General features: G+C 39.1%; 2 protein-coding genes across 2 annotated transcripts; one reads left to right on the plus strand and one right to left on the minus strand.

The window, feature by feature from the left end:
- The first annotated feature begins 246 nt into the window (after nt 1–246).
- On the plus strand, nt 247–2848 carry LOC128919710 (uncharacterized). Its single transcript, XM_011182015.3, has 2 exons — nt 247–951; nt 2297–2848. Exons 1-2 carry the CDS (start codon nt 735–737, stop codon nt 2824–2826), a joined length of 747 nt encoding a protein of 248 aa, XP_011180317.1. The 5' UTR covers nt 247–734; the 3' UTR covers nt 2827–2848.
- A 1723-nt stretch (nt 2849–4571) lies between these two features.
- LOC105209926 (uncharacterized) lies at nt 4572–8919 on the minus strand. Its single transcript, XM_011180593.3, has 3 exons — nt 8109–8919; nt 5591–6258; nt 4572–5519 (listed from the first exon to the last, which is right to left on the minus strand). Exons 1-3 carry the CDS (start codon nt 8281–8283, stop codon nt 4797–4799), a joined length of 1566 nt encoding a protein of 521 aa, XP_011178895.1. The 5' UTR covers nt 8284–8919; the 3' UTR covers nt 4572–4796.
- Between the last annotated feature and the right edge of the window lie 11993 nt (nt 8920–20912).

Consider the following 20912-nt stretch of genomic DNA (forward strand, 5'->3'; position numbering starts at 1 on the left):
TTACTAAGTACAGTTTTAAATGTTTGGTGAGATAAACATTCTTAGAGGACGGAACCACGCTCATTTTTCTATATCTACTCTTCGATACCCAAAACCAAGCCTCTCAGAGAGCCAAAGGAAGATCGTTGAACTGCAAAAATATATCGCACAGACAGACACGCGAAGTGTAGCTTAAGTGGCGTGCCGCGTCATAACTGTTGTAAAAGCTCAGAAATGAATTCTAAAAATTATAAGCGTATGATACATTTTTACAATGAGCCAGCGCTTGTCGTAAGCTTTACAAAGCTAACAGACGTCAATTGCGCTCATGCATATTCGATCGTACTGCAAATACTGTGTCTTTGTCATTTGACTGTAATTAGTTGATCACCAGCGCCTGGTCGGTGTAGTGTTACGATAATCGGAGGACTTGAGTGAAGAAAATTTACATACATATGTACAATACATATTACTGATTAATGCAAAAACCTTGTAAGAAGTTTTGATTAAAAAATTAATAAAAACACGTATAGTATTGCAAAAAAATTGGAGTGAGTAATCTAAAACGTCAAGCTGTGGTATTTTAACTTAGAGTGAGTCGTCGACACAGCACGTTGAGGGAGTATTGTTACAGAATTCCAGTCAAACAGTGACAAATACCATTGGTGCATGATACTTCGTATATGAAACCATAGAGTGATCGAAATATCAAAAACAATTGTATTAAGCGTGAAGCTTTGTAGCATTCTAGTAAAATGCCAGCCAAAAACGCAAACGGCAAGCCCAAGACTGGGGCAGTAACGAGTCGCAGTTGTAAAATTCAAAATAGGAAAAATGTAGTAGAAAACAAAAAATTAATTTGTAGTGTGAAGAGATTTCCGCAACTGTACAATAGTGATCACAAGGATTATCTACAGCAAAAGGCTACCAATGAAGCCTGGAAGGCGGTAGCTGAATCATGGGGAAAATCAGGTCAGTTTAGTGTTATTGATAAATTTCTACTGGTATTGCAAAAAAATTGCTCGAAATTGTGCAACGAAATTGTGTTACGCAACAAAATTTCGTCACGATTGTTTCGTCGATTTGCAATTTAGGAGTAATTTCAAGGCCGAATGTGCCGTTGGTTTGCCTACTAACAGAGGCCAAAGCAATAAACTTGTTTCTAGTAAAACAAATAATTTTTTATCATACAATAATGTGTAACAAATTTAAGGAATTAATTTCACTATTTAAATTAATTTTGAGTGGTGTTGCCACCTGTTAAATTTTTAAAATTATAATAATATTATAATTTATTAAATTATATTCGATATTACAATACAACTAGGGTAACGAATGCAAAAGATTTAAACTCGCTTACAACTGCAACTACTGTAAAGATATGTTGCCAACTTGTAAAATTATACCCCATATATCATCAAATAGAGAAACGTTCCGTGAGATTAATGGTACTCTATCACATCGAACTGCGGAGGAATGGTTTCGATTCAGAGCGGATGAAAACGACACCATGGATAAGCCAACCGGCGGAAGACCTGTGACGACGAATACCGATCAAATCATGGAAAACATCGAGTTAGACCGGCATGTGGCATGTCGTGACATCGCCCAGGAGATGGGAGTTAGTCAGCAACACATTTTAAACCATCTGCAGAATGCTGGATACACAAAAAAGCTTGATGTTTGGGTGCTGCATGATTTGACGCAAAAAACATTCTGGACCGAAACGACTCCTGCGATATGCTGCTGAAACGGAACGAACTCGACCCATTTTTGAAGCGGATGATGACTGGCGACGAAAAATGGATCACATACGACAATATCAAGCGAAAATGGTAAAACGGTCTTGGTCGAAGGCCGATGAATCGTCCCAAACAGTGACCAAGCCGGGATTGACGGCCAAGAAGGTTTTGCTGTGTGCTTGGTTGAATTGGAAGAATCCACTATGAGCTGTTCCCATATGGCCAGACGCTTAATTCTACCATCTACTGCGAACAACTGGACCTCTTGAAGCAGGCGATCGACCAGAATTGGCCAATAGGAAGGGTGTGGTGTTCCACCAAGAGGTTTTTTCGCATCCACCATATAATCCGATCACTGTAAAACTTTTTATAAAGCATTGAATAAAGAGCAAAAAAACCCCACTGTGAGACTGAGTGATTTTTTTTTTATTGTGTGCAGTTAGTATTATCTGCTGGCATAAATCATATTTTCACAGGTTACCAAAGCTATTGATTTATAGTTCTAAAAATTGTTCTGCCTATTTTTCTACAAAATATACGAACTCTCTACTTTCTACTCTCTTCTCTTCTTTCAGCAAGGTTCAGCAAGGTTCGTTGGCGTAATCTGCGCGCCGCCTATGCACGCTCCATTAACGTCTATAAGACTCAACGTGGTCCGAATCGTGGAAAATCCTATTACTTAACTAAGGAAATGGAGTTTCTTAGGCCATATCTACAAAAAGAAGTGGCCGCAGTTGTCGGAGATAATATCGCTGATAATGCCGCAGAGGTAGTAAGAGTTTTGGAATCGGATGCATTGGAACCGTCAACCAGTAGATCGAATCACTCAACAGTTAGGGAAAATGAGAATCCCAACTATGACCACTTTATTCAAAATATACAGCGACAAATGCAAAGCATGAACCAAAGTCAGAATAAGACATTCATAGAGGACTTTCTCAAGAAAATTGTGTTTCCGTTTGTAATTGACACAATGGAGGAACAGGAATTCAGTGTTTTACAACGAAAAATACAAGATCGACTAAATCAATGTGATGACACACAAAACGACGAAGTGCTTGTCAAGAATGAACCATTATCACCAGATTCAGACCACCCATTGTGACAATTTTCATAATAAAATGATTTGTAAGAAAATAAATATAATTTTGTGATATTTTCATGGTACTCCTCAAATTTTTAATCGTATCGTCTCCACAGCTATCAGCAACTGACTGATAGTTGCTGGGTAACACCCTTCGATCTTTCGTACTTAAATATGTATATATGTAATAAGACTATTTTACATATATACATATTTAAGTGCTCTTTATTGGTAGAGAGCGTAGAATCGAAAAAATTGTTGTTGTTTGAGACAACAGTGTACTGGCCATATTGACAATCGGATTGGTGGAGCGATAGAAGCTACTTGTACATTTGATCTCTCCCTCTCCCTTGTTTTTCTGCAGTGAGAAGATGAGATAGTCATTTCATCACTAATTTCTTGTTATTGTTGTTTTGTATGAGAGAGAATATTTTTGAATGATCTTTGTTATGTGCCTACCGCAAGTTCTCCAATGGACGTCAGTACGTAAATGTATGTATAATTGAGTGTTTTCTCAAAAAGAAAAGAGCGCCTTTATCATTATAGAGATTTTAAAAGAGACATTTATCATGACTCATGGCTCATGAGAGATAAATATTCGAAAACTCAAAAAGCAATTCAATTCCCATTCAAAAAAAAAAAGAAAATAAACTTCTGTTTATACATACATTATGCATATACATACATTGAATTCAGTGAGAACAAATTTGTCTTATTGGAGATCCCCAAAAGTATGCTATAAAACAGTTGATCAACTTGCTTGGATTGAAGATCATTCAAAGTTGTATGTTCTTTGATGTTACCATCTATTTTCAAATGCGTCCATGCAGAGAGAAAGAATTTTAAGGTTTAAGATACTATTATATTATGGAGTTGCCAGCTGTTTATAATTAAAAATTTCTTGAAATGTATATTTTAAAATCGGATTTAATAATAAAACGGTAAATTATAAACATTTAAAATTTTGCAAAAATTGTATTATTGTTTATGGAGTTGCCACCAAATTTTTTTTTAATTTTGAAAACTTCGAAATTGAATTAAGAATTACAAACGCACAATAGAATGTGAATGAAAATGTGAATATGTTAGAAAATTTTAATTTTGTTAAAATATGGAATGGAGTTGCCACACTTACTAAAATTTTAAATACGTATTTAGTATAGAAATTTCAGTTGAATTTAATTGATTTGTTCGGTGAAATACTAAGTGAGTTTAAAATAAAAAAAATAAATCCGAAATCGGAATATATTTCAATATATGTTTTGGGATTGTTCAGTGTGAAATACTAGCTTAGTTTAAAATAAAAAAATTAAAGGTTGCCATCCGTTGGAAAACTCAATTCAAATAATGGAAACTGAATTTGTCTAAAATGTCTAACAATGGTAAATGTTTTTGAATGGGGTTGCTACATGTTTAATATTATACACACTTAATAAAGTGAACGAATGATTGCAATATGGGTATCAAACTAAAGAGATTTAAAAAGCCATGCTTAAATGAGATTTAGAACGCTTCTTCGCAGAAAATTCTTGATATATAGTCAAGATATTCGATCGCGGTAATATTCTAACGTTCCTCAAATTTTTAGAGGTTTCGCGTCAACAAAAATCTCGAAGAAAACTTTATTTGTGGGATTTCAGAGAAGGAGGAGAGCAGAGAGATTTCAAACACGAAACTTTCGGAGCAAATATCTCTTCTACCGGTACTTGCACATTTTCCTTTCACAACCGATAAATATCAATTACAATAACAATTCGTACACATAATTACAAATTTCCTTACAATTTATTTATTCAGAAAAACTGAATATCGATCGCTTAGGAATATATACATACACAAGTTTTATCATACAAAATTAAATAAAAACCTCAAAGATTAAAATCAATTAAAACAACTTAAGTACTAACACTCTAAAGCTACAATTTACCCAAAGCATTAAAGAGTTGAACTAGTCAAACACACACATAAAAAAATCAAAACCAAAAAGACGCTCAATCGTCCAACAGCTCCTGCTTAACGGCATGACTGGTAGCGGAGGCGGCGGCGGCGGGTGTGGACGTCGCTGAGGCATAAGTGGTGGATGAGGAGGGCGTGACGCCGTTAACCATATTGGTGCGCAGGAGATTGGCGCTGGAACGCGTCATGGCGCCACGATGTGCAGCAGCCGTAGCCGGCGACACAGCCGTTGTTGGTGGGGTGCTTGTGGTGTTGCGCACCGTCGAGGAAATCGAGGCGACGTTCTTTGGTAACGCTGTCATAGCGGTGGTGCTGGACGCTACCGCAGGACTTTGCAGTAAGGTACTCAGGCGTCGTATCATCGCCAAGTCCGCCGCATTCACTACGGTCATTGCGGTGGGCGAGGCGGTATTGAACGTGTTTAACGGTGAGGCATAACCGGAGGCAGTAGGTGACGATGCCGCGGTCGGTGTTGGTGTCGGTGTGCGTCGTTTATTGTTCGGTGTGTAACCATTCGTATAGCCATTGCTGCTGGCAATGGATATATTACTGTTATGCATGCTATTCGAATGCGACGGCCGACGTGTTATGCTGCTGCCATGTGTACTGCTCTCGAATATCTCACCAATTACTTCGTAGATGCGCTTCTTGAAACTGATCTTTTGACGGAAGTCCATCGCCTTCATTTCGGGCAACAAGCCTTGCAGGAAAGCGGCGTCGAAATCGGGATCGGGCGTGCAGAGTTCGCTGGGTTGAGGCTGCGTGATAGAAATGAAATATAAAATTAATAACGAGTAATTAAAAAAAGTGATGAAAATGTATGACTCACCTTAATGTCGCGCTCCTGCTCCACTTCGGCGCACATCATGGACTCGGCGGTGCGCAAACGCTTTTTGAACGGATAGAGCGGCACCACTGGCACATCCGCCACAATGCGTTCCGCTTCCATGGCAACAATCGGCGGTGTAGGTACCAGCTGCTGTTGTTGCGGCAGTGCACCAATATGTTGTTGTATTTGTTGCGACAACAGTGGCAGTGGCGAGTTTTGTACAGGCAATTTGCGTTCCGTCGCATCGACTTGTATTTCCTCAGCGGACTGCTGCTGGCACTGCATCGTTGTCGGATCACCCTTACACGATTGTGTGCCCTCATCGGCGCTACTGCTTGGCGCACGTTCCGGACGTGAATCATCTTCGTCGGTATTGCGCAGTTTTTCCTCCTCCTCTTCTTCCTCCTGTGCCGCCATAGCGACAAAGCCGTCGAAGGACTCCTCACCAATCGGCACCTCAATCATTTCGCTCTTCTCATCGGCCGACGTATAGTAGTTGGGACGACGCGACACTGGTATGCCAGGTGTTATGTGACGTGCAAGGAACTGTAGCTCTTCGTGTAGGTAATATGGTTTGGTACGATTCGCGCTGGACGGTATTTTGTTGACATTGATGGAGCGCGCGAAAGAGGTACGTATGTTGCGCCAGCGTTCTTTGCACGACGGAACTGGAAAGAGTAGAAAGAGAGAAATTAGTATTGTTTACTGGGATATATAAGGAGTTGGCGGTTTTAATGAGTTGCAAGTTAATGGATACAGTATGCCGACGCATTGGGTAGTTCCTAGAATGGAAGAAAGTGCCAAATACCGAAAAAGTTGACGGATCGTTGTGGATCACAAAAAATTGGAGATAGCATATAATGATTTTTCGAAGCTAAGTAATTTGATCTTCGCCTCCTGTGAAACTCCAGAATATAAGGTCTTCTATGAACAACTGTTGAACAGAAGTGGTTCTCGTGGATACTCTCAAAAATAAATTTCATTAGTTCTTTGGTGTAAGGCTAGCTATAAAAATGAATTTTTACAGTTATAGTTACATTTCGAGAAGGTATAGAAATTTCTTTGAACTTATTGACATCTTTTGGCCTTGGTAGGCCTACAGCTATGGATTCAAAACTGATTAATCCCCATACTATGTGCTGCGGGATTAGGGGCCGGCTATTATTCCGGTAGTATCCAAGAAACTTTCCATAAAAAATCACATGAAAACATAAGTCTAGTCTCCTCTACAGTGTGAGATCGTAGAGAGAGTGGCCTTCAGTTTATATATCCAAGACCAAGATCGCATGTCGAAAAGGCTCACTATTTGGTGAGATAAGAAACCATGGAAACCCCAGTAAACTTCATACAATGTGTGGAGGTCTTCAAACACAGGTCTATGACTTCGTTTTAAGTCATGAATGGAGTTCTCTGGAAAAGAGCTAACTTATGACGGTACTTCGTAGTATAGAATTTATACCACACGGTACATTTGCACTTCGGAAAAGCACGCGGATGCTAACCAAGCACAACACACAGTTGTGAGACAACAAAAATAAATATATACAAAGGTATACATGGATATGTATACCCGCGCATGTGCATCTGAACGTGTGTACGTGACCGAGTCACCGGCATTTCCGCTGCACGACAGCGACGCACAAATGTTGCCCCCGCTGTTATGCATTGCCGTTGTTGGCAACAGCACAAAGCGCCAACGACAACAACTGTTGGCAGAGCAGACAAGCAAAACGAAAAACAAGGAGAGGCAAAAGCGAAAGGCACACAAGCAAACAAGCGCTGAGAGCGGAGCAATCAAAGATTGTGAGAGCGCCATGCCAACAAAGAGAGAAGCACATGGAGCAGAGCGTAATTTGAATTTGAAGTAAAAACAATAATAATAACTACGACGCAGCGGCTAACGAATAACAATATGGCATATCAGCGCCAACAATGCAATGGTCAATAACAACAACAACAACAACAAAAAATGTATATATCAACCTTATTGTGACGTTAGCAATAACATGGCAGCGCATTAAATTGCTGATTACCGCGGCATGCTTGCCTGGTTGTCAACGACAAAAACAAGCGCTGCCGCCTGTGACGTCGCCGTCGTCAACAGCGTTGCCGTCGCAACGAAAACGCGCGCACGCGTCGGCCATAATAAAGGCAACAAAGTGCGCGCAATTGACACGCTGACGATTTGACTGTCAGCGCGTTGCCTTGCCAAGCAATGGCAATAAGGCGACATAAAAAAAACCAAAGCCAGCAACAACAACAAACGCGTGTTGTCAACCAACAGCAAGGCGAAACAACACGTCATGACAGCTGCAAGTAGGCGGCAAAGGTTTTCGCCCTGCAGGGGCTAGCAAAATCGAGCGCACAGGCTAGCGCTAGTTGTATAGTTGTTGTTGTTGTTTTTTGTTATTGCTTTGTATGCAATGTTATGTGTTGGCTACTGTTTGTACGCTGCAGTTTGATAGCGCTAACGCGTGTATGTAAGCGCATAAATATTTTTTTGTTTGTTTGTACTTACTTGAGTCATCCATTTCCTTGGAAATCTTCACCCACGCCTTATCGACAACATCCTTCTTCAGGTAGTGTGGATGCGAGCGATCGTACATGCAAGCGTAGCGCTCGACTAGACGGCAGATTTTTGCATTAATTTGATAATTATCAGGTTTCGAATCGTTCGATGTGGACAGCCTCATTTTGCTTTGGTTATTTGCTAAGACAATTGTTGTTGTTTTCCTTTGTTGTTGTAACACAATAAAATCACACACGCGCGTACATACAAGTGCATTCAAAAAATCACTGCGATTGACGCGTTTGAGCCGCGCGGCACACCAAGCGCGTTTGGTTTCTCGAAACGCTACCCAAAGGCGCTTAACAGGAATGTGTTTATTGCCGCAAAATTATATTTTTTAACAGTATATTTATGTATAATTGCCGCGCTAACACCAAGTAGCAACAGTTGTTGCGTGTACACTAATAAAATTTTCAAAAACAGAGCGCACACCGCGCGCACACACTTCTCCTCAAGGCGTTCACAATACAAATGACGCAGTCGACAATGATGAAATCACCGAACAGCAACGCGCTGATGTAGCAACTGCAATTTCACAGCACAGCAACTTGCAATTGTGGTCAGCGAATGTTGGAATGAACGAAAGCGGCGCGACGTACGATAACAAACGACTGTAGCGGCGGCGCTACACAAACAATGCGCACTGTATAAATACGTTGTAGATATATATTACATATGTATGTACATATGTATGCCGCGCTGTATGCGACGTTAGCAATTCGTTGAAAAAAGCGAGCAACAGCTACAACGGTAGACGAGCAACTGAATGCGAAATGTGCGGTGCTGAGCTAAACTGGGTAAACTTCGTGTGTGTGTGTGTGTACAGCGAGCGGGCGGCAGCGATTGCTTGTCGGCTGTCTGCTGCAAAGTGGTTGCGGTGAGAGCGGGGTTGCGAACTGTTTCAAACAAGAGAGAAAGTGTATATGTGTGTGTGCGCGCCTGTAGTTGTGCTGCGTGCAGGCAGCAACAATAGGCGTACGAAAAACTGAACGAAACCATTAAGTAACGTCAACAACGTCAACGAGCAAACGTCGCTGGCAATAAGCAGCGCGCTAACCGACGGCAGTCGCAGCTGTACGTTGTTGTTTTGTTGGTCAAAGTAATGACGCGTTGACGACCACAGTCCATACATAATATACGGCTGAAAGCAAACGCAACGCCGTTTACATGGACACATACTCACACATCGGTAAGCAAGAGCGCGAGCACGCGACACTTGCTCCCAACTACCTGGCGCAAGTCAACTTAACGACATATCAGCTTGCTGTTGTTGACGCCAGCGTTGGCGCGACTGCGAACGCGTCTGTTGTTGCTGCCGCTGAAAGCAAAAGCGACGCGATAAGCGCGCCATATAGTATAGTTTCTGTATGTGTGTACAGTTGTTGTTTTTTGATTGTGTGCGCATCAAGCATGGAGGCGACGTTGGCGGCTCAGCGGGTGCAGGCAATGGCAACAGTGTTGCTGTGGCGATGACGACAATGGCAACGTCGGCGACAAAACAACAGCATGTATAACACAATAACAATAATAACAACAACAACAATAGCGTTTGCAATAACAATGTTGTTGTTGTAGTTATTTGTTTGTGTATTTCAAGCGGCGTTATGAATATGGCTGCGCGTCAATGGCAAAGGCAAAGTGGCGATAGCAGGAATAATGGTGCGATGCGAATTGTTGCTGTATTTGTTGTCGATTTGTACTTGGCTATGCGCAAACAAATGTATGTAAGTATATAATGAAAATAATAATTGTACAATAAAAATACAGAAAAAAGCTACAACAAAATTGGCAAAAACGCGAAATTTGTCAACACGCCAAACAAGCGCAGTTGGTTAAAGGCAAACTGGAGCACGCTGGATAATAACAACATATCAACATACATAAGTATATGTATCTTCATATATAAAATGGTACATAACAACCGCAAACAACATATTTACTAATGAGCAGCATATTAACAACCAAAAAAAAATTTTAATTTGTGTGAAATAAATTTTTTAACAACTTCCGAGCATAAATCACCATCAAATGCGCAAGAATTCCATACAAATACTGAAGCATACATATATACATATGTACATAACTATGTATAACTGTATGTCTCATATAATTTTTTTATTTCACGCATTCGGAAAATTTCATTTTAAAATTCTGCAGAAAAAATCGCATGTATTCACAGCCTATCAAAAGTCTGGCAAGGTCATGTTATTCAAGGTCATATGGCGGGCGCAATATTTGTTGTTGCATTTATCATACTTCGTCTACATAGCTTCAAGGTTAGTAACAACAAATAGGCAAGCTGGAAATATTGCAACTCTGTTACGTACACATTTTAGACGAATATACGAAGAAGCGAAAGTCTTTGCACTCATGAGAGCGCACGTATATAGTGAGAGACAGTGGACTTCATTATAGGTTTTGTTTCGTCGAATAAAAAGTCGACTTATTGACGCTTGTCTTTCGAAATCGGGACTACTTTACTTTACTTTAAGATTATAGTCGACCAAGTTTCTTAATCGGATAGAAAACAAGTAGATTAGTGAGAAATCGAGCTTTATAAATATAAATAAATTAAATTAAATCCGTTTAACAGAACTCTGTTCCGGTAAGGCCTTGGTTGGCCTTAGTCGCTTTAAGTACTGGCTCATTTGAAAGCTACAGAGAGTACGGACAAACGTTTTAAAACAATCAAAGAATTGCAAGAAAATATCAACTAAAGCAACAATCGAATAAACATTCCGTAGAACCTTAATGGATAAAGTCATTGCAATATTAGCATCGGCAATCTCAAACAGTTTCAAGCACAAACGCTCAATAGATCGTAGTACGTTAGCTGGTCTCTGTACGTACAGAATAGAAGAAGAACTAAATTGATGAAGAAGAATTAAACGAATGATTCTATTTTCATATTAAACTCTTCCTATAAGAGAAACGTATAGCGGAGAGCAGAGATTTTCCACTAAGTGTACCAAGAACCCTAAAACCACTGTCTCTCCAGAATAGTGGGATTATATATCATTAATTGTGAGGTCATATCGAACGTAACAATTTTTCTTTAAACATTTCTTTTAATGCTCTGTGTGCTCTAAGATTTCCAAGTCAGTTTTATATCTCTCGGATTGCAACTACAGAATTACACAGCAACATCAATTCTAGTACTTATCTATGACCATGCAGTCACTTAGTACTTTGAGTACAACCACGCGTACATATGCATTGTATAGTATATGTACCCGTATATATAAACTGCATAGGCTAGTAACCCATTTCCGATTGTGCGACAAAAACGATTGCTACTTTGCTTTTCACAAACCAGTAATTGCATGTGGAAAAACTGCCTAAATTCGTGGGCACATACACACACAGACGAGTATACAGTTGCAATGCATATCAACCCCCACTGAGTCGTCGCCCTGTTCCGTCGACCGCCCGTCAAGTCAGCGACAATCAGCGCTGGAAAGTTGGTGAAAATGTTAGTGTATGTATGTGTGTGTATAAGTTCCCTACGTACTTACGTATATTTGTAGTTATATTGATTCTTGCGCGTACTTGCAACATAAACTACAGTTAGGAATTGTAATTCCACGGAGGACGTTGGAAACGATTTTGTTGCTTATAGCGAATATCTTCTGGAACTAATCGGAAGTTGTTAGTTTGGTAAAGTAAACATTGTTGGAGAAACGTGATTCTGAATGAATCTCTTCATAAACACCACTTTACTGCTGGCTAGAGATCACAGTTTTCAAAATTTCCTTTAGTTTTGTATCCTAGAAACCTAGCAGTCATTAGTCAAATTCGGTAGCTGATGAATTTTATAAGAAATTTATGATATAAGGTTAAAATTTTTTTTGGGGATTTTTGTCTAAACTTTTAGGTCCTGTACTAAAACAATTTTCTCTGATGTTTTTATGGCTGCATCAATGAAAGACATAAGTTCATATACACATATGTGATTGGCGTAGAAACGCGCCACTTCTCCTTCCCTCGCAAGTTCGGCGCCAGTTGGATATAACAAGTGTAACCAGGTCGCTCTCCACCTGGTCCCTTCTACGGAGTGGATTCCTTCCTCTTCCTCGGCTTCCTCCGGCGGGTACTGCATCGAACACTTTCAGAGCTGGAGTGTTTTCGTCCATTCGGAACTAGCCAGCGCACCCGCTGTCTTTTTATTCGCTGAATTAAGTCAATCTCGTAATATAACTGGAACTCATCTTTCCATCGTCTGCGGTATTCGCCGTTGCTAATGTTAAGAGAACCATAAATCTTGCGCAAAACCTTTCCCACGAAAACCCCAAGAGTCGTCTCATCGGATTTTTTCATCGTCCACGCTTCAGCGCCATACATCTGGACGGGAATAATGAGCATGATTTTGGTTCGTCGAGAGAGGACTTAACTTTTCAATTGCCTACTCAGTCCAAAGTAGGACCTTTTGGTAAGAGCGCTGGATTTCGAGGCTGACATTGCTGGTGTTGTTGATGCTGGTTCCCAGGTATACGAAATTATGAAGTTCATATAGGGGTCTTTAAGTAGAAGTCGTGGAAATAAACTCTGTCACGAAGTTTGTACACATCGAAATGTGAATAGAAATTATTAATCGATAAATTACAATATAGAAGACCCCTTTCTATCTTTACAGTCTTAGTTTTATACTTCCTGTTTCTTAAATGCCTTCTAATATTTCAAGAAAATATTTCTATTGAAAACTAGGGACCATCTCATTGGATTATGTTGTCATCTTTGCTTCCACAATTTGGATTGTGAATTTATATGTATATTAAGGACATATAAAGTTTTATCTTTGTTCGTTACATATCTTATGAGTCTTCTGGTACTAGTTTGATAAAGGCATAATCTGTGTTTCATGGCGTCTCAGTATAGAACTCCGGAGAAGACTGGTTCAACTACTTGTAATTCATTTGGTTTGAACTAGAGATTATATACAAAGTTGGGATAGATCCGAGAGATTCTCATCGATTTAATATTCTAGTTGATGTTTCATTAGTTTTTATATATGTACCTCAAATAAGTGCATATATATGTATGGATCTATGGCTCGAACTTTTTGTGGGCGTTTCTTCAACAAACAAAGGTCGTTCAAAGGCAAAGTGCAACTTTTTTTTAAATCTGAACTCTTGATTAAAGTACCAGATATTTCATTCTAAAGAGCTGCGACTAATGTAATAAGCTACCATGGTCTATTCTGGAGAGTTCTCCACCACAGGTGTCTTGGTTTTTATATTCAAATTAACTACGAAATACATTCTAAGATTTGCTTTGGATTTAATTCATACAGACATACACATAAATATTATGACTGAATATATATATGTATAAACATTATATACACACACACAACTATAAATATCATATGTATACCGCCATACATACAACTGTAGGTAGTAGTACCACAAAGTGCGAAAATTCTTAGTAAACTGGCGGAAAACAATTGTTTTGTTGCTAAAAATGCTATGCTTCAAAATGCTGTTGTTGCCTGCCAAATGCTCGGAATGTTATTGTCATTGTTGTTTGTTGTAGCTGCTTTTGTTGCTCACCGGCTTACCTGTTGTGAGTGTGTGTGTGTGTGGACGTGCGACTATGGTTCAAGCGATTGACTGTGTGTATGTTCATCTGATTTTATGACCGACTGACTCAGTCGCGTAGCTGCCGGTTTGCTGAGCTAAATGGTGTGCAATATGTGTTCGACTGGGTTTACTCGCATTTGGCCTAATGTCGGCACTTTAGCACGACTACACGCACACATATACATATGTATATATGTACTTTTGTTTTTGCCACCGTCGTTGCTGAGTTTTGTTGTTTTTGGTTTATACCTATCTTTTCATAACTATTTTCGTATACACAAACAGCAACAACCACAGCACTATGCTAGTAAGGCACACCAGCAGCTGCTGCTGCTGTTATTCGGTGCCAGTTATTGTCGCCCATTTTGCTGCCACATTTTTCGTCTTACCGCATTTCGTCACACCCTTGTCGCATATTCTCATACATACATATACTCATATTGTTCTCATATTTTATTTTGTGTTGTTGCTGCTGTCGCTGAGTGTGGCGTTGCCGTTCCGGTGTTGTCACAAATGTTGTAGAAATTCTGCCGAAATGGGCGAATTCCTGTGAGCCTATGTGTTGGTTTCAGCACTGGACTCTAGTGTTGCTGTTGTAATTAAATAATTTATCAGATTATTGGTTGATTGTTGCTTGGTAAGCTACTCTCTCGGATTGTACATATGTAAATATATGTTTTCTACGTAATCAACTCGCTGTTTTTCCCATATGTATGTATGTACATTGCACATACATATCTCGACGGAGAATTGTGCGAACCTTCTTCGGTACATAATGAAATAATAGTCTAATATAGTCTAGCCACGATATTCGGGTCTACGTATCCGATTTTTATCTGGCTTTATACAAAGTGTTACAGTGATCGGATTTTGTTCAAATATGCGCCGTTTCGTTCGATAATCTGTTTCCATCACGGCAACTTCATAATACCACCTTCGTAGAAGCACCCCTCCTTAATTGTGAAGAACTCGGACAACCACTTTTCACAAGCCTTTTTTGAGTTCAACTTTACACCACCAACGGCGTTCGCCATGGACAGGAACAGATGGTAATCACTCGACTCTATGTCCGGACTATATGGAGGATGCGATAAAACCTCCCATCCGAGCTCCCGTAGCTTTTGACGAGTCATCAACGAAGTGTGTGGTCTGGCGTTGTCCTGGTGGAACACTACACCCTTCCTGTTGGTCAGTTCTGGTCGCTTCTGCTCGATCGCCAGCTTCAAGCGGTCCAGTTGTTCGCAGTAGATGGTAAAATTATGCGTCTGGCCATATGGGAGAAGCTCATAGTAGATGATTACCTTCCAATCCCACCAAACACACAGCAAAACCTTCTTAGCCGTCAATCCCGGTTTGGCCACTGTCTCGCTTGATATTGTCATATGTGATCCATTTTTCGTCGCCAGTCACCACCCGCTTCAGAGTTCGTTCCGTTTCAGCAGCATATCGCAGGCGTTGATGCGGACCAGAAGTTTTTTTTTTGCGTCAAATCATGCAGCACCCAAACATCAAGCTTTTTGGTGTATCCAGCCTTCTGCAGATGGTTTAAAATTAACTCCCATCCCCTGAGCTTTAAAACTTTTGAACGCAATATCCAAACTAATCATGCATAGCGTCGTTTTGTAGGTTATGTCAAGACCTTTCAAAGATTTATAGTATTGCCAGATACGAGCTCTGTAGCGCTTTATACATAGCCGCGAAATTCAAAAGACAAAAAGGCGGAAGGGTATTTGCCAACCTAATAATATCGATTTACATCTCTTATTTGTTTTGGAAATTTTGCAAAATTCTAGCTAAAGCTTAATTTTCCAGGTATTAGATAGTCAAGAGAGTTTTAGAAATTTCTCTTCGTTTTGTCATCTTAAGGTTGGATATTTCCGATTTCTTTTGCAAGCTTTTCTTTTGTAACAATTGCCGGTTTAGCAAAAGAAAAATAAAACATTTTCCGGGTCCACGATAGGCCCACGCGCTCTTAAACTTATACAAATAACCTTAAAATTAACTTAAAACTTTTTAGAATTGATGAAATTTAGAAATATTTTTTTGTCGAGAGATCTTTGAGTTCCATAGATGGATCAAAGATATCTCTTTTTAACAATTTACTCTAAAGTTTTGCATCTCTCCTACATTATTTTGTCATCTTTATACCCTATAAATAGCTCTGTACGTTCATTCGCCTCGTTTTATATGCAGCTATCACATGAAAAACCTCGTCTAATACAGTTTTATATGCACAGCAAACTCGAAATCGGGTCAAGAACACAACAGCAATTCGCTACTGATTTCTTGAATGACACATTTTAGACTAGAAATGCGCATACTCTCTGCTTTTGACTATGAAAGGGGGCTGTATGGAGCCTGTATGCATCAAGCCAAATTAGCTTTTAGACATACTTACATATATGTTTATTTATATACATACACATTTATATGTACTTATGTATTTATATACATTTCCCATCACTTCCGAGTTAGCCACTTGAAACGCAGTACTGCAGGTGCTATTGGCATTATACTGTTTATCCCGCTGTTAGCGAGTGTATTTTCGTTGTTATTGTTGCTGTAGGTGATTATGTGTGAATTAAATTGTAGCTGCTGCTCATTTATTATAATTATTGTTTTTGTAACAATTTTCGTTATTGTCGCGCACTTCTACATTGTTTGCCTTATCGCTCGCTGTGTGTTGAGTGTTCGTGAGTATGACTGTGCATGTGTGTGTGTGCATGATTGTTTGTCATTGTTATTATTGCTTGGCTACAACAAAGCATTATAATATTTTTTTTTTGTAGCCGGTACCAGAACTACCTTGTTTCGCTTGCTTTTGTTGTTGCTACTGCTGCCGTGGAATCACTCACAACTTGGCGCAGTGCTAGGCTACGTCGCTGTTGTTGTTATTGTAACATAGTATAAGCGATATTATTATTTATTGTTATCGTGCCGTATTGGCTGGAGGCGATGACGAGTACGTGGTAGTTGTTGTTGTTGTTTTTGTTGTACTTATTCGCGGGTCAAATATTAATGAAATTTGCTCACATATGTATACTATATGATGATGACTATGTAAATTGTTGTTGTTATTGTTATTATTAGCATCTCCACCAAGCCCGCTATTGTTATCGCAACTTGTTGTTCCAGACATTTTTTGTTTTTGTTATTTGTGTTGCTTTCGCACGCCGTCGGCGTCTCAATGCGTCAGCGTGCAGCTCACACGAATATGCTCGCCAGACATTCGCTGCTGCTTTTTTATTGTTTTTGTTTGTATTGTATTCCTGGTGTATGGCATACATTGTTGCTGCTGTCATGCTGGTCTTCAATGCGCTCTTACTCACTCACGCTTCGTTTGCATGTGTGTGTGTGTGTGAACTTGCCTTCACCTGACAGCTGTTGTTGCTGTCGTTGTAGTTGTCGCTGTTGCTACATTTATTTTTGTTTTTGTTGTTGTTATTGCCGTCGCACAACATTTCTTCGCTGCTTCGTCTCTTCATGCGTCTGACGCATTGCTACAAATATTTTACTTATTTTGTTGTTGTTGTCTGCTAACGTTATCGCTACCGTCTTACACACACATACACAGCCACACATTTTGAATGACGGTCACCTTTTACGCTAACGGCAATAAAGTGTGCATATTGGTCAACATTTCTGGAAGTGCTTTGGAGGGCAGTAAGGCGAATGCGTAATTTTCGTCAAATCATTCGGTCATTTTGCTCGTGTTGTTGCCTCTCAGCTCACACACTACGCTCACATATTCTCCATTCCAGAGAAATTGTCTAAAGACTGATCTTCTGCAGAGTTTACTGAGTTATAGGATTAATCTCATATTACCTTAGTTTTTTATAATTGTCGAGTCTCCAACGTTCAAACTTTCGATGACTAAATTATATACTATAAAGTATTAGCTAACTTCTCTCGATCTATAGAACACTAGATTATCTGAGAATATCATCACAGTTCGGCAAAATATGGAGTCACACCTGATTCGTCTTTTCCAAACTTCAGCACACAAATATTTACTTCAAACCGTAAAAGATTCTCCTAATCCAAGAACTGAAATGTCTTGAAAGCTTTAAAAACAGATATAGATCCAAGGTGTCACGGATAAGTAATGTGAATTCAATATATAATTCATATCAAAAAGAAACCGATACGAAAACGTCTCTACATTACCTCATATACAATTCTTGTTTCTCTTCGTTCCACCTAAGATTTGTTTTGATCTTTCTAAGCGAGTTTGTTTTAATAATAAGAATATTTGATGGTCCCATTTATCTTTGTGAGATCGTCATTTTAAGAACCCGAAGATCACATTTATCCCCAAATTCTCGAATATTTAATAAAACGTACATACATGAAGTAGAGATCCCAGCAAAGATGCCTGCCTATTAAAAACAAGCCAATAAAACAACTAAGACCTAACTTGATTAATTGGATTTTATGGACTATAACGCGACAGATGAGATCTTAGAGCCGTTTAAAGGAAGTTAGTGAAACAAACAAAAGGTGATCTGTTTCAAGTCCTATAGTAATAATGTGGAGAGTTGGCTGTGTTGGCTCAAGATAATGCTATTTTAAGGATTTATATAAAAAATATAAATAACGAGCCTTTTTCAATTTCGGATCATGAATGATAGACCGGCATGTACCAGAAATATTTCATCAGTCTACTATTATAAAGAGGAAAGATTAGTATGTATGTTTGTATATGTTTGTAATGAATAAACTCAAAAACTCACCATTGAAAACCTCCCTGGTGAGGGTATCAAAAAAACTCCGCGATAGAGAATCTTAATCTGAAACTGAAAATCGTCTTGCAAGTCATTCTCTTTGCATCGCAATCTCGTGCCAGAGAGTCGAGTAAGGAGTGCTTGCAGCTGCTTGCTGAACAAAATTTTAAAATCTCCCAAGTACGCGCTTGAGAATCGAGTACAGAGCCTGTGCAGCGGCTTGAGGAACAAAATAGAGCGTCGAACTCTGAGCGCCTCGAACTCCCAACGCCTTCATAATCAGAGAGAAAGACATCGGACACCAAAGATAAGAGGTCGTAATCAAGTTTCAGCTCATTGCAAATAAAATACAATTTCATGTTAGAATTTTCCTCATTTTACTTTTTCAAAATGAACCCACGGAAGAAACGGGAAAGTATAATTCATGGAAGAGTGTGTATAAGTGTGTAAAAACTTATAGCTTTTGAAATGTTTGTTTAAACCCGTACGAAGCCGAAGTGGTCTGCTGGTTAGATATAAAAAATAAGTACATAGCTATGTGAAACACTATAGCTCTCTATATATTATAAAATCGAAAAAATAGTAGTCAAAAGCACAGCTTATACTTTCAGAATCCTCCAAAGTCTCTTGAGAGTATAATTTTAATTTATTTTATTCCCGTTGCTTGATAGTGTCTGTCCGTTTGACTCTCTACCTCAATGCAAGGTTTTGGCCGCTCACCAATTAACTGAGAGCGTGTCTAAATTCATTTTTCAGGCTGAAAGAATTGATAATATCGCCAGCGATTGTGTACAGCAATCAACAAAATCAATAAAAAAAACTTAACCACATTAGCGGCAACAAAATCGCTGATAGCTTAATAGAGTGGTAAATGCAATAGATGGCTAGTTCGTTTGTAGATATCTGTGGATGTTTGTAGATTTGCGCTGTAAGTCAGTTAGTTGGTCAGACAGGCACATGTGCTTGGCATGTTTACGACGGCGAGAGTAAATATGTCTGCACAATATTTTATGTGTATGTATATACATACATATATCTGAAAGCATTATTTTTTCTAAGAGCGCGCTCGCACAAGTGCTACAACAAAAACAGTAACAAAAATGTGTGAATAAATATGAATTAGACGGAATAGCAGCTGAAAAGCACACACACACACACACACACGGGCATATCAAAGAATACTCAAAATGAAAACAATAATCAAAACAGCAATGACAATAACAACAGCAACATAATACCAGACATGGCATAACCGATAGCAACACTAACAATAACAACAGCAGACACATATGTATATACTCGTATTTATATAAGTAAAATTGTATATAAGCGAGCAAACAAAGTCGTCAGGGGACACATGTGAACACACACACACTTACATATCAAATCTGTGTGTGTGTGTTGCCGCGAATTGCCAACGAAACAGTCAGCAACCAGCGGCAAGTCGGCAGCTAACAACGAACAACAACAGCAACCGATAGCGACAACAAGCGAGTAAACAACAATAAAATAAAAGACAAAAATATGCATGAAACAGGCAAAGCCGGGCAAGGCAATAACAAAGCCATCGGCAGCAGATGTCGACTGTTGGCGGAAAGACCAGACCCCATGTTAGTTGTGCGGAGTGCAGGAAATCGGCGTGAAAGCGGTGGAGCGACAGCAGCAAAACGTGCACGAATGAATGCAAACACACACTCATACATACGTACAAACTCTTACAGAGATATAAGTAAGCCCAGCAGCGTGGTCGCACGCAAAGCAGCAATAACAATAACAATAAAATATATTGTTAAAGAGGGTAGCGTGTGGCGGAGAGTGTGTGGTGATTAAAGCCAAACAGCAGTTATATGTGCAGTTGACAGGGTTGCCATCAAAATTGTTTTTGATGTTTATTAAAGCGGTATACAAATATTATATTAGTCATGCATTGTCAGGAGATTTCTACTAAATTTGGATTGGTAAAATATATCCGAGAAGATCGTGCGGGTACTTTTTTCTATCAATATATCTACATTTATTTGCTATAAACCAGAATTTGATTTCTCATCTCCGGTACTTTTCTGTATAAATGGTTCATTATAGCACAACTTCTTGATGATATAATTTTTGGTCTTAAAATACATTTTAGGGTCTTAAACTTTTTTTTATCTCAATATTCTAATATCATTTTTTTTTCGAATTATGTTAATGTGCTCGGATCAATCAGCTCAAACCCTTACTTATGGTTTAATACGCGTTTTAACTGTAACTTCGGAATAAAAAAATTAAAATTTTTCCAAAGTCCTTTATTTTACAATGCATTGTATTTAAAGCTAGATTCAAATCTCTTTTTTTTTTTTGTTTATCATGAGTTCCGAGTGTCATCGTCCACAGTAGAGTCACTTTTATAATATTAAATCCGCAGCCATTTTGTGTCTAATTTCCATTTATTTTACTTAACTCCCAGAGAA

The sequence above is a fragment of the Zeugodacus cucurbitae genome, chromosome 4, assembly GCF_028554725.1.
Source record: "Zeugodacus cucurbitae isolate PBARC_wt_2022May chromosome 4, idZeuCucr1.2, whole genome shotgun sequence".
In the NCBI taxonomy this organism is placed as follows: domain Eukaryota; kingdom Metazoa; phylum Arthropoda; class Insecta; order Diptera; family Tephritidae; genus Zeugodacus; species Zeugodacus cucurbitae.

Coding starts and splice junctions, on each gene's coding strand:
- LOC128919710 (XM_011182015.3), top strand. CDS start 735: ATGCCAGCCAAAAACGCAAACGGCAAGCCCAAGACTGGGGCAGTAACG. Junction 952..2,296: donor TGAATCATGGGGAAAATCAG/GTCAGTTTAGTG, acceptor CTCTTCTTTCAG/CAAGGTTCAGCAAGGTTCGT.
- LOC105209926 (XM_011180593.3), bottom strand. CDS start 8,283: ATGAGGCTGTCCACATCGAACGATTCGAAACCTGATAATTATCAAATT. Junction 6,259..8,108: donor CAAGGAAATGGATGACTCAA/GTAAGTACAAAC, acceptor TACTCTTTCCAG/TTCCGTCGTGCAAAGAACGC. Junction 5,520..5,590: donor AGCAGGAGCGCGACATTAAG/GTGAGTCATACA, acceptor TCTATCACGCAG/CCTCAACCCAGCGAACTCTG.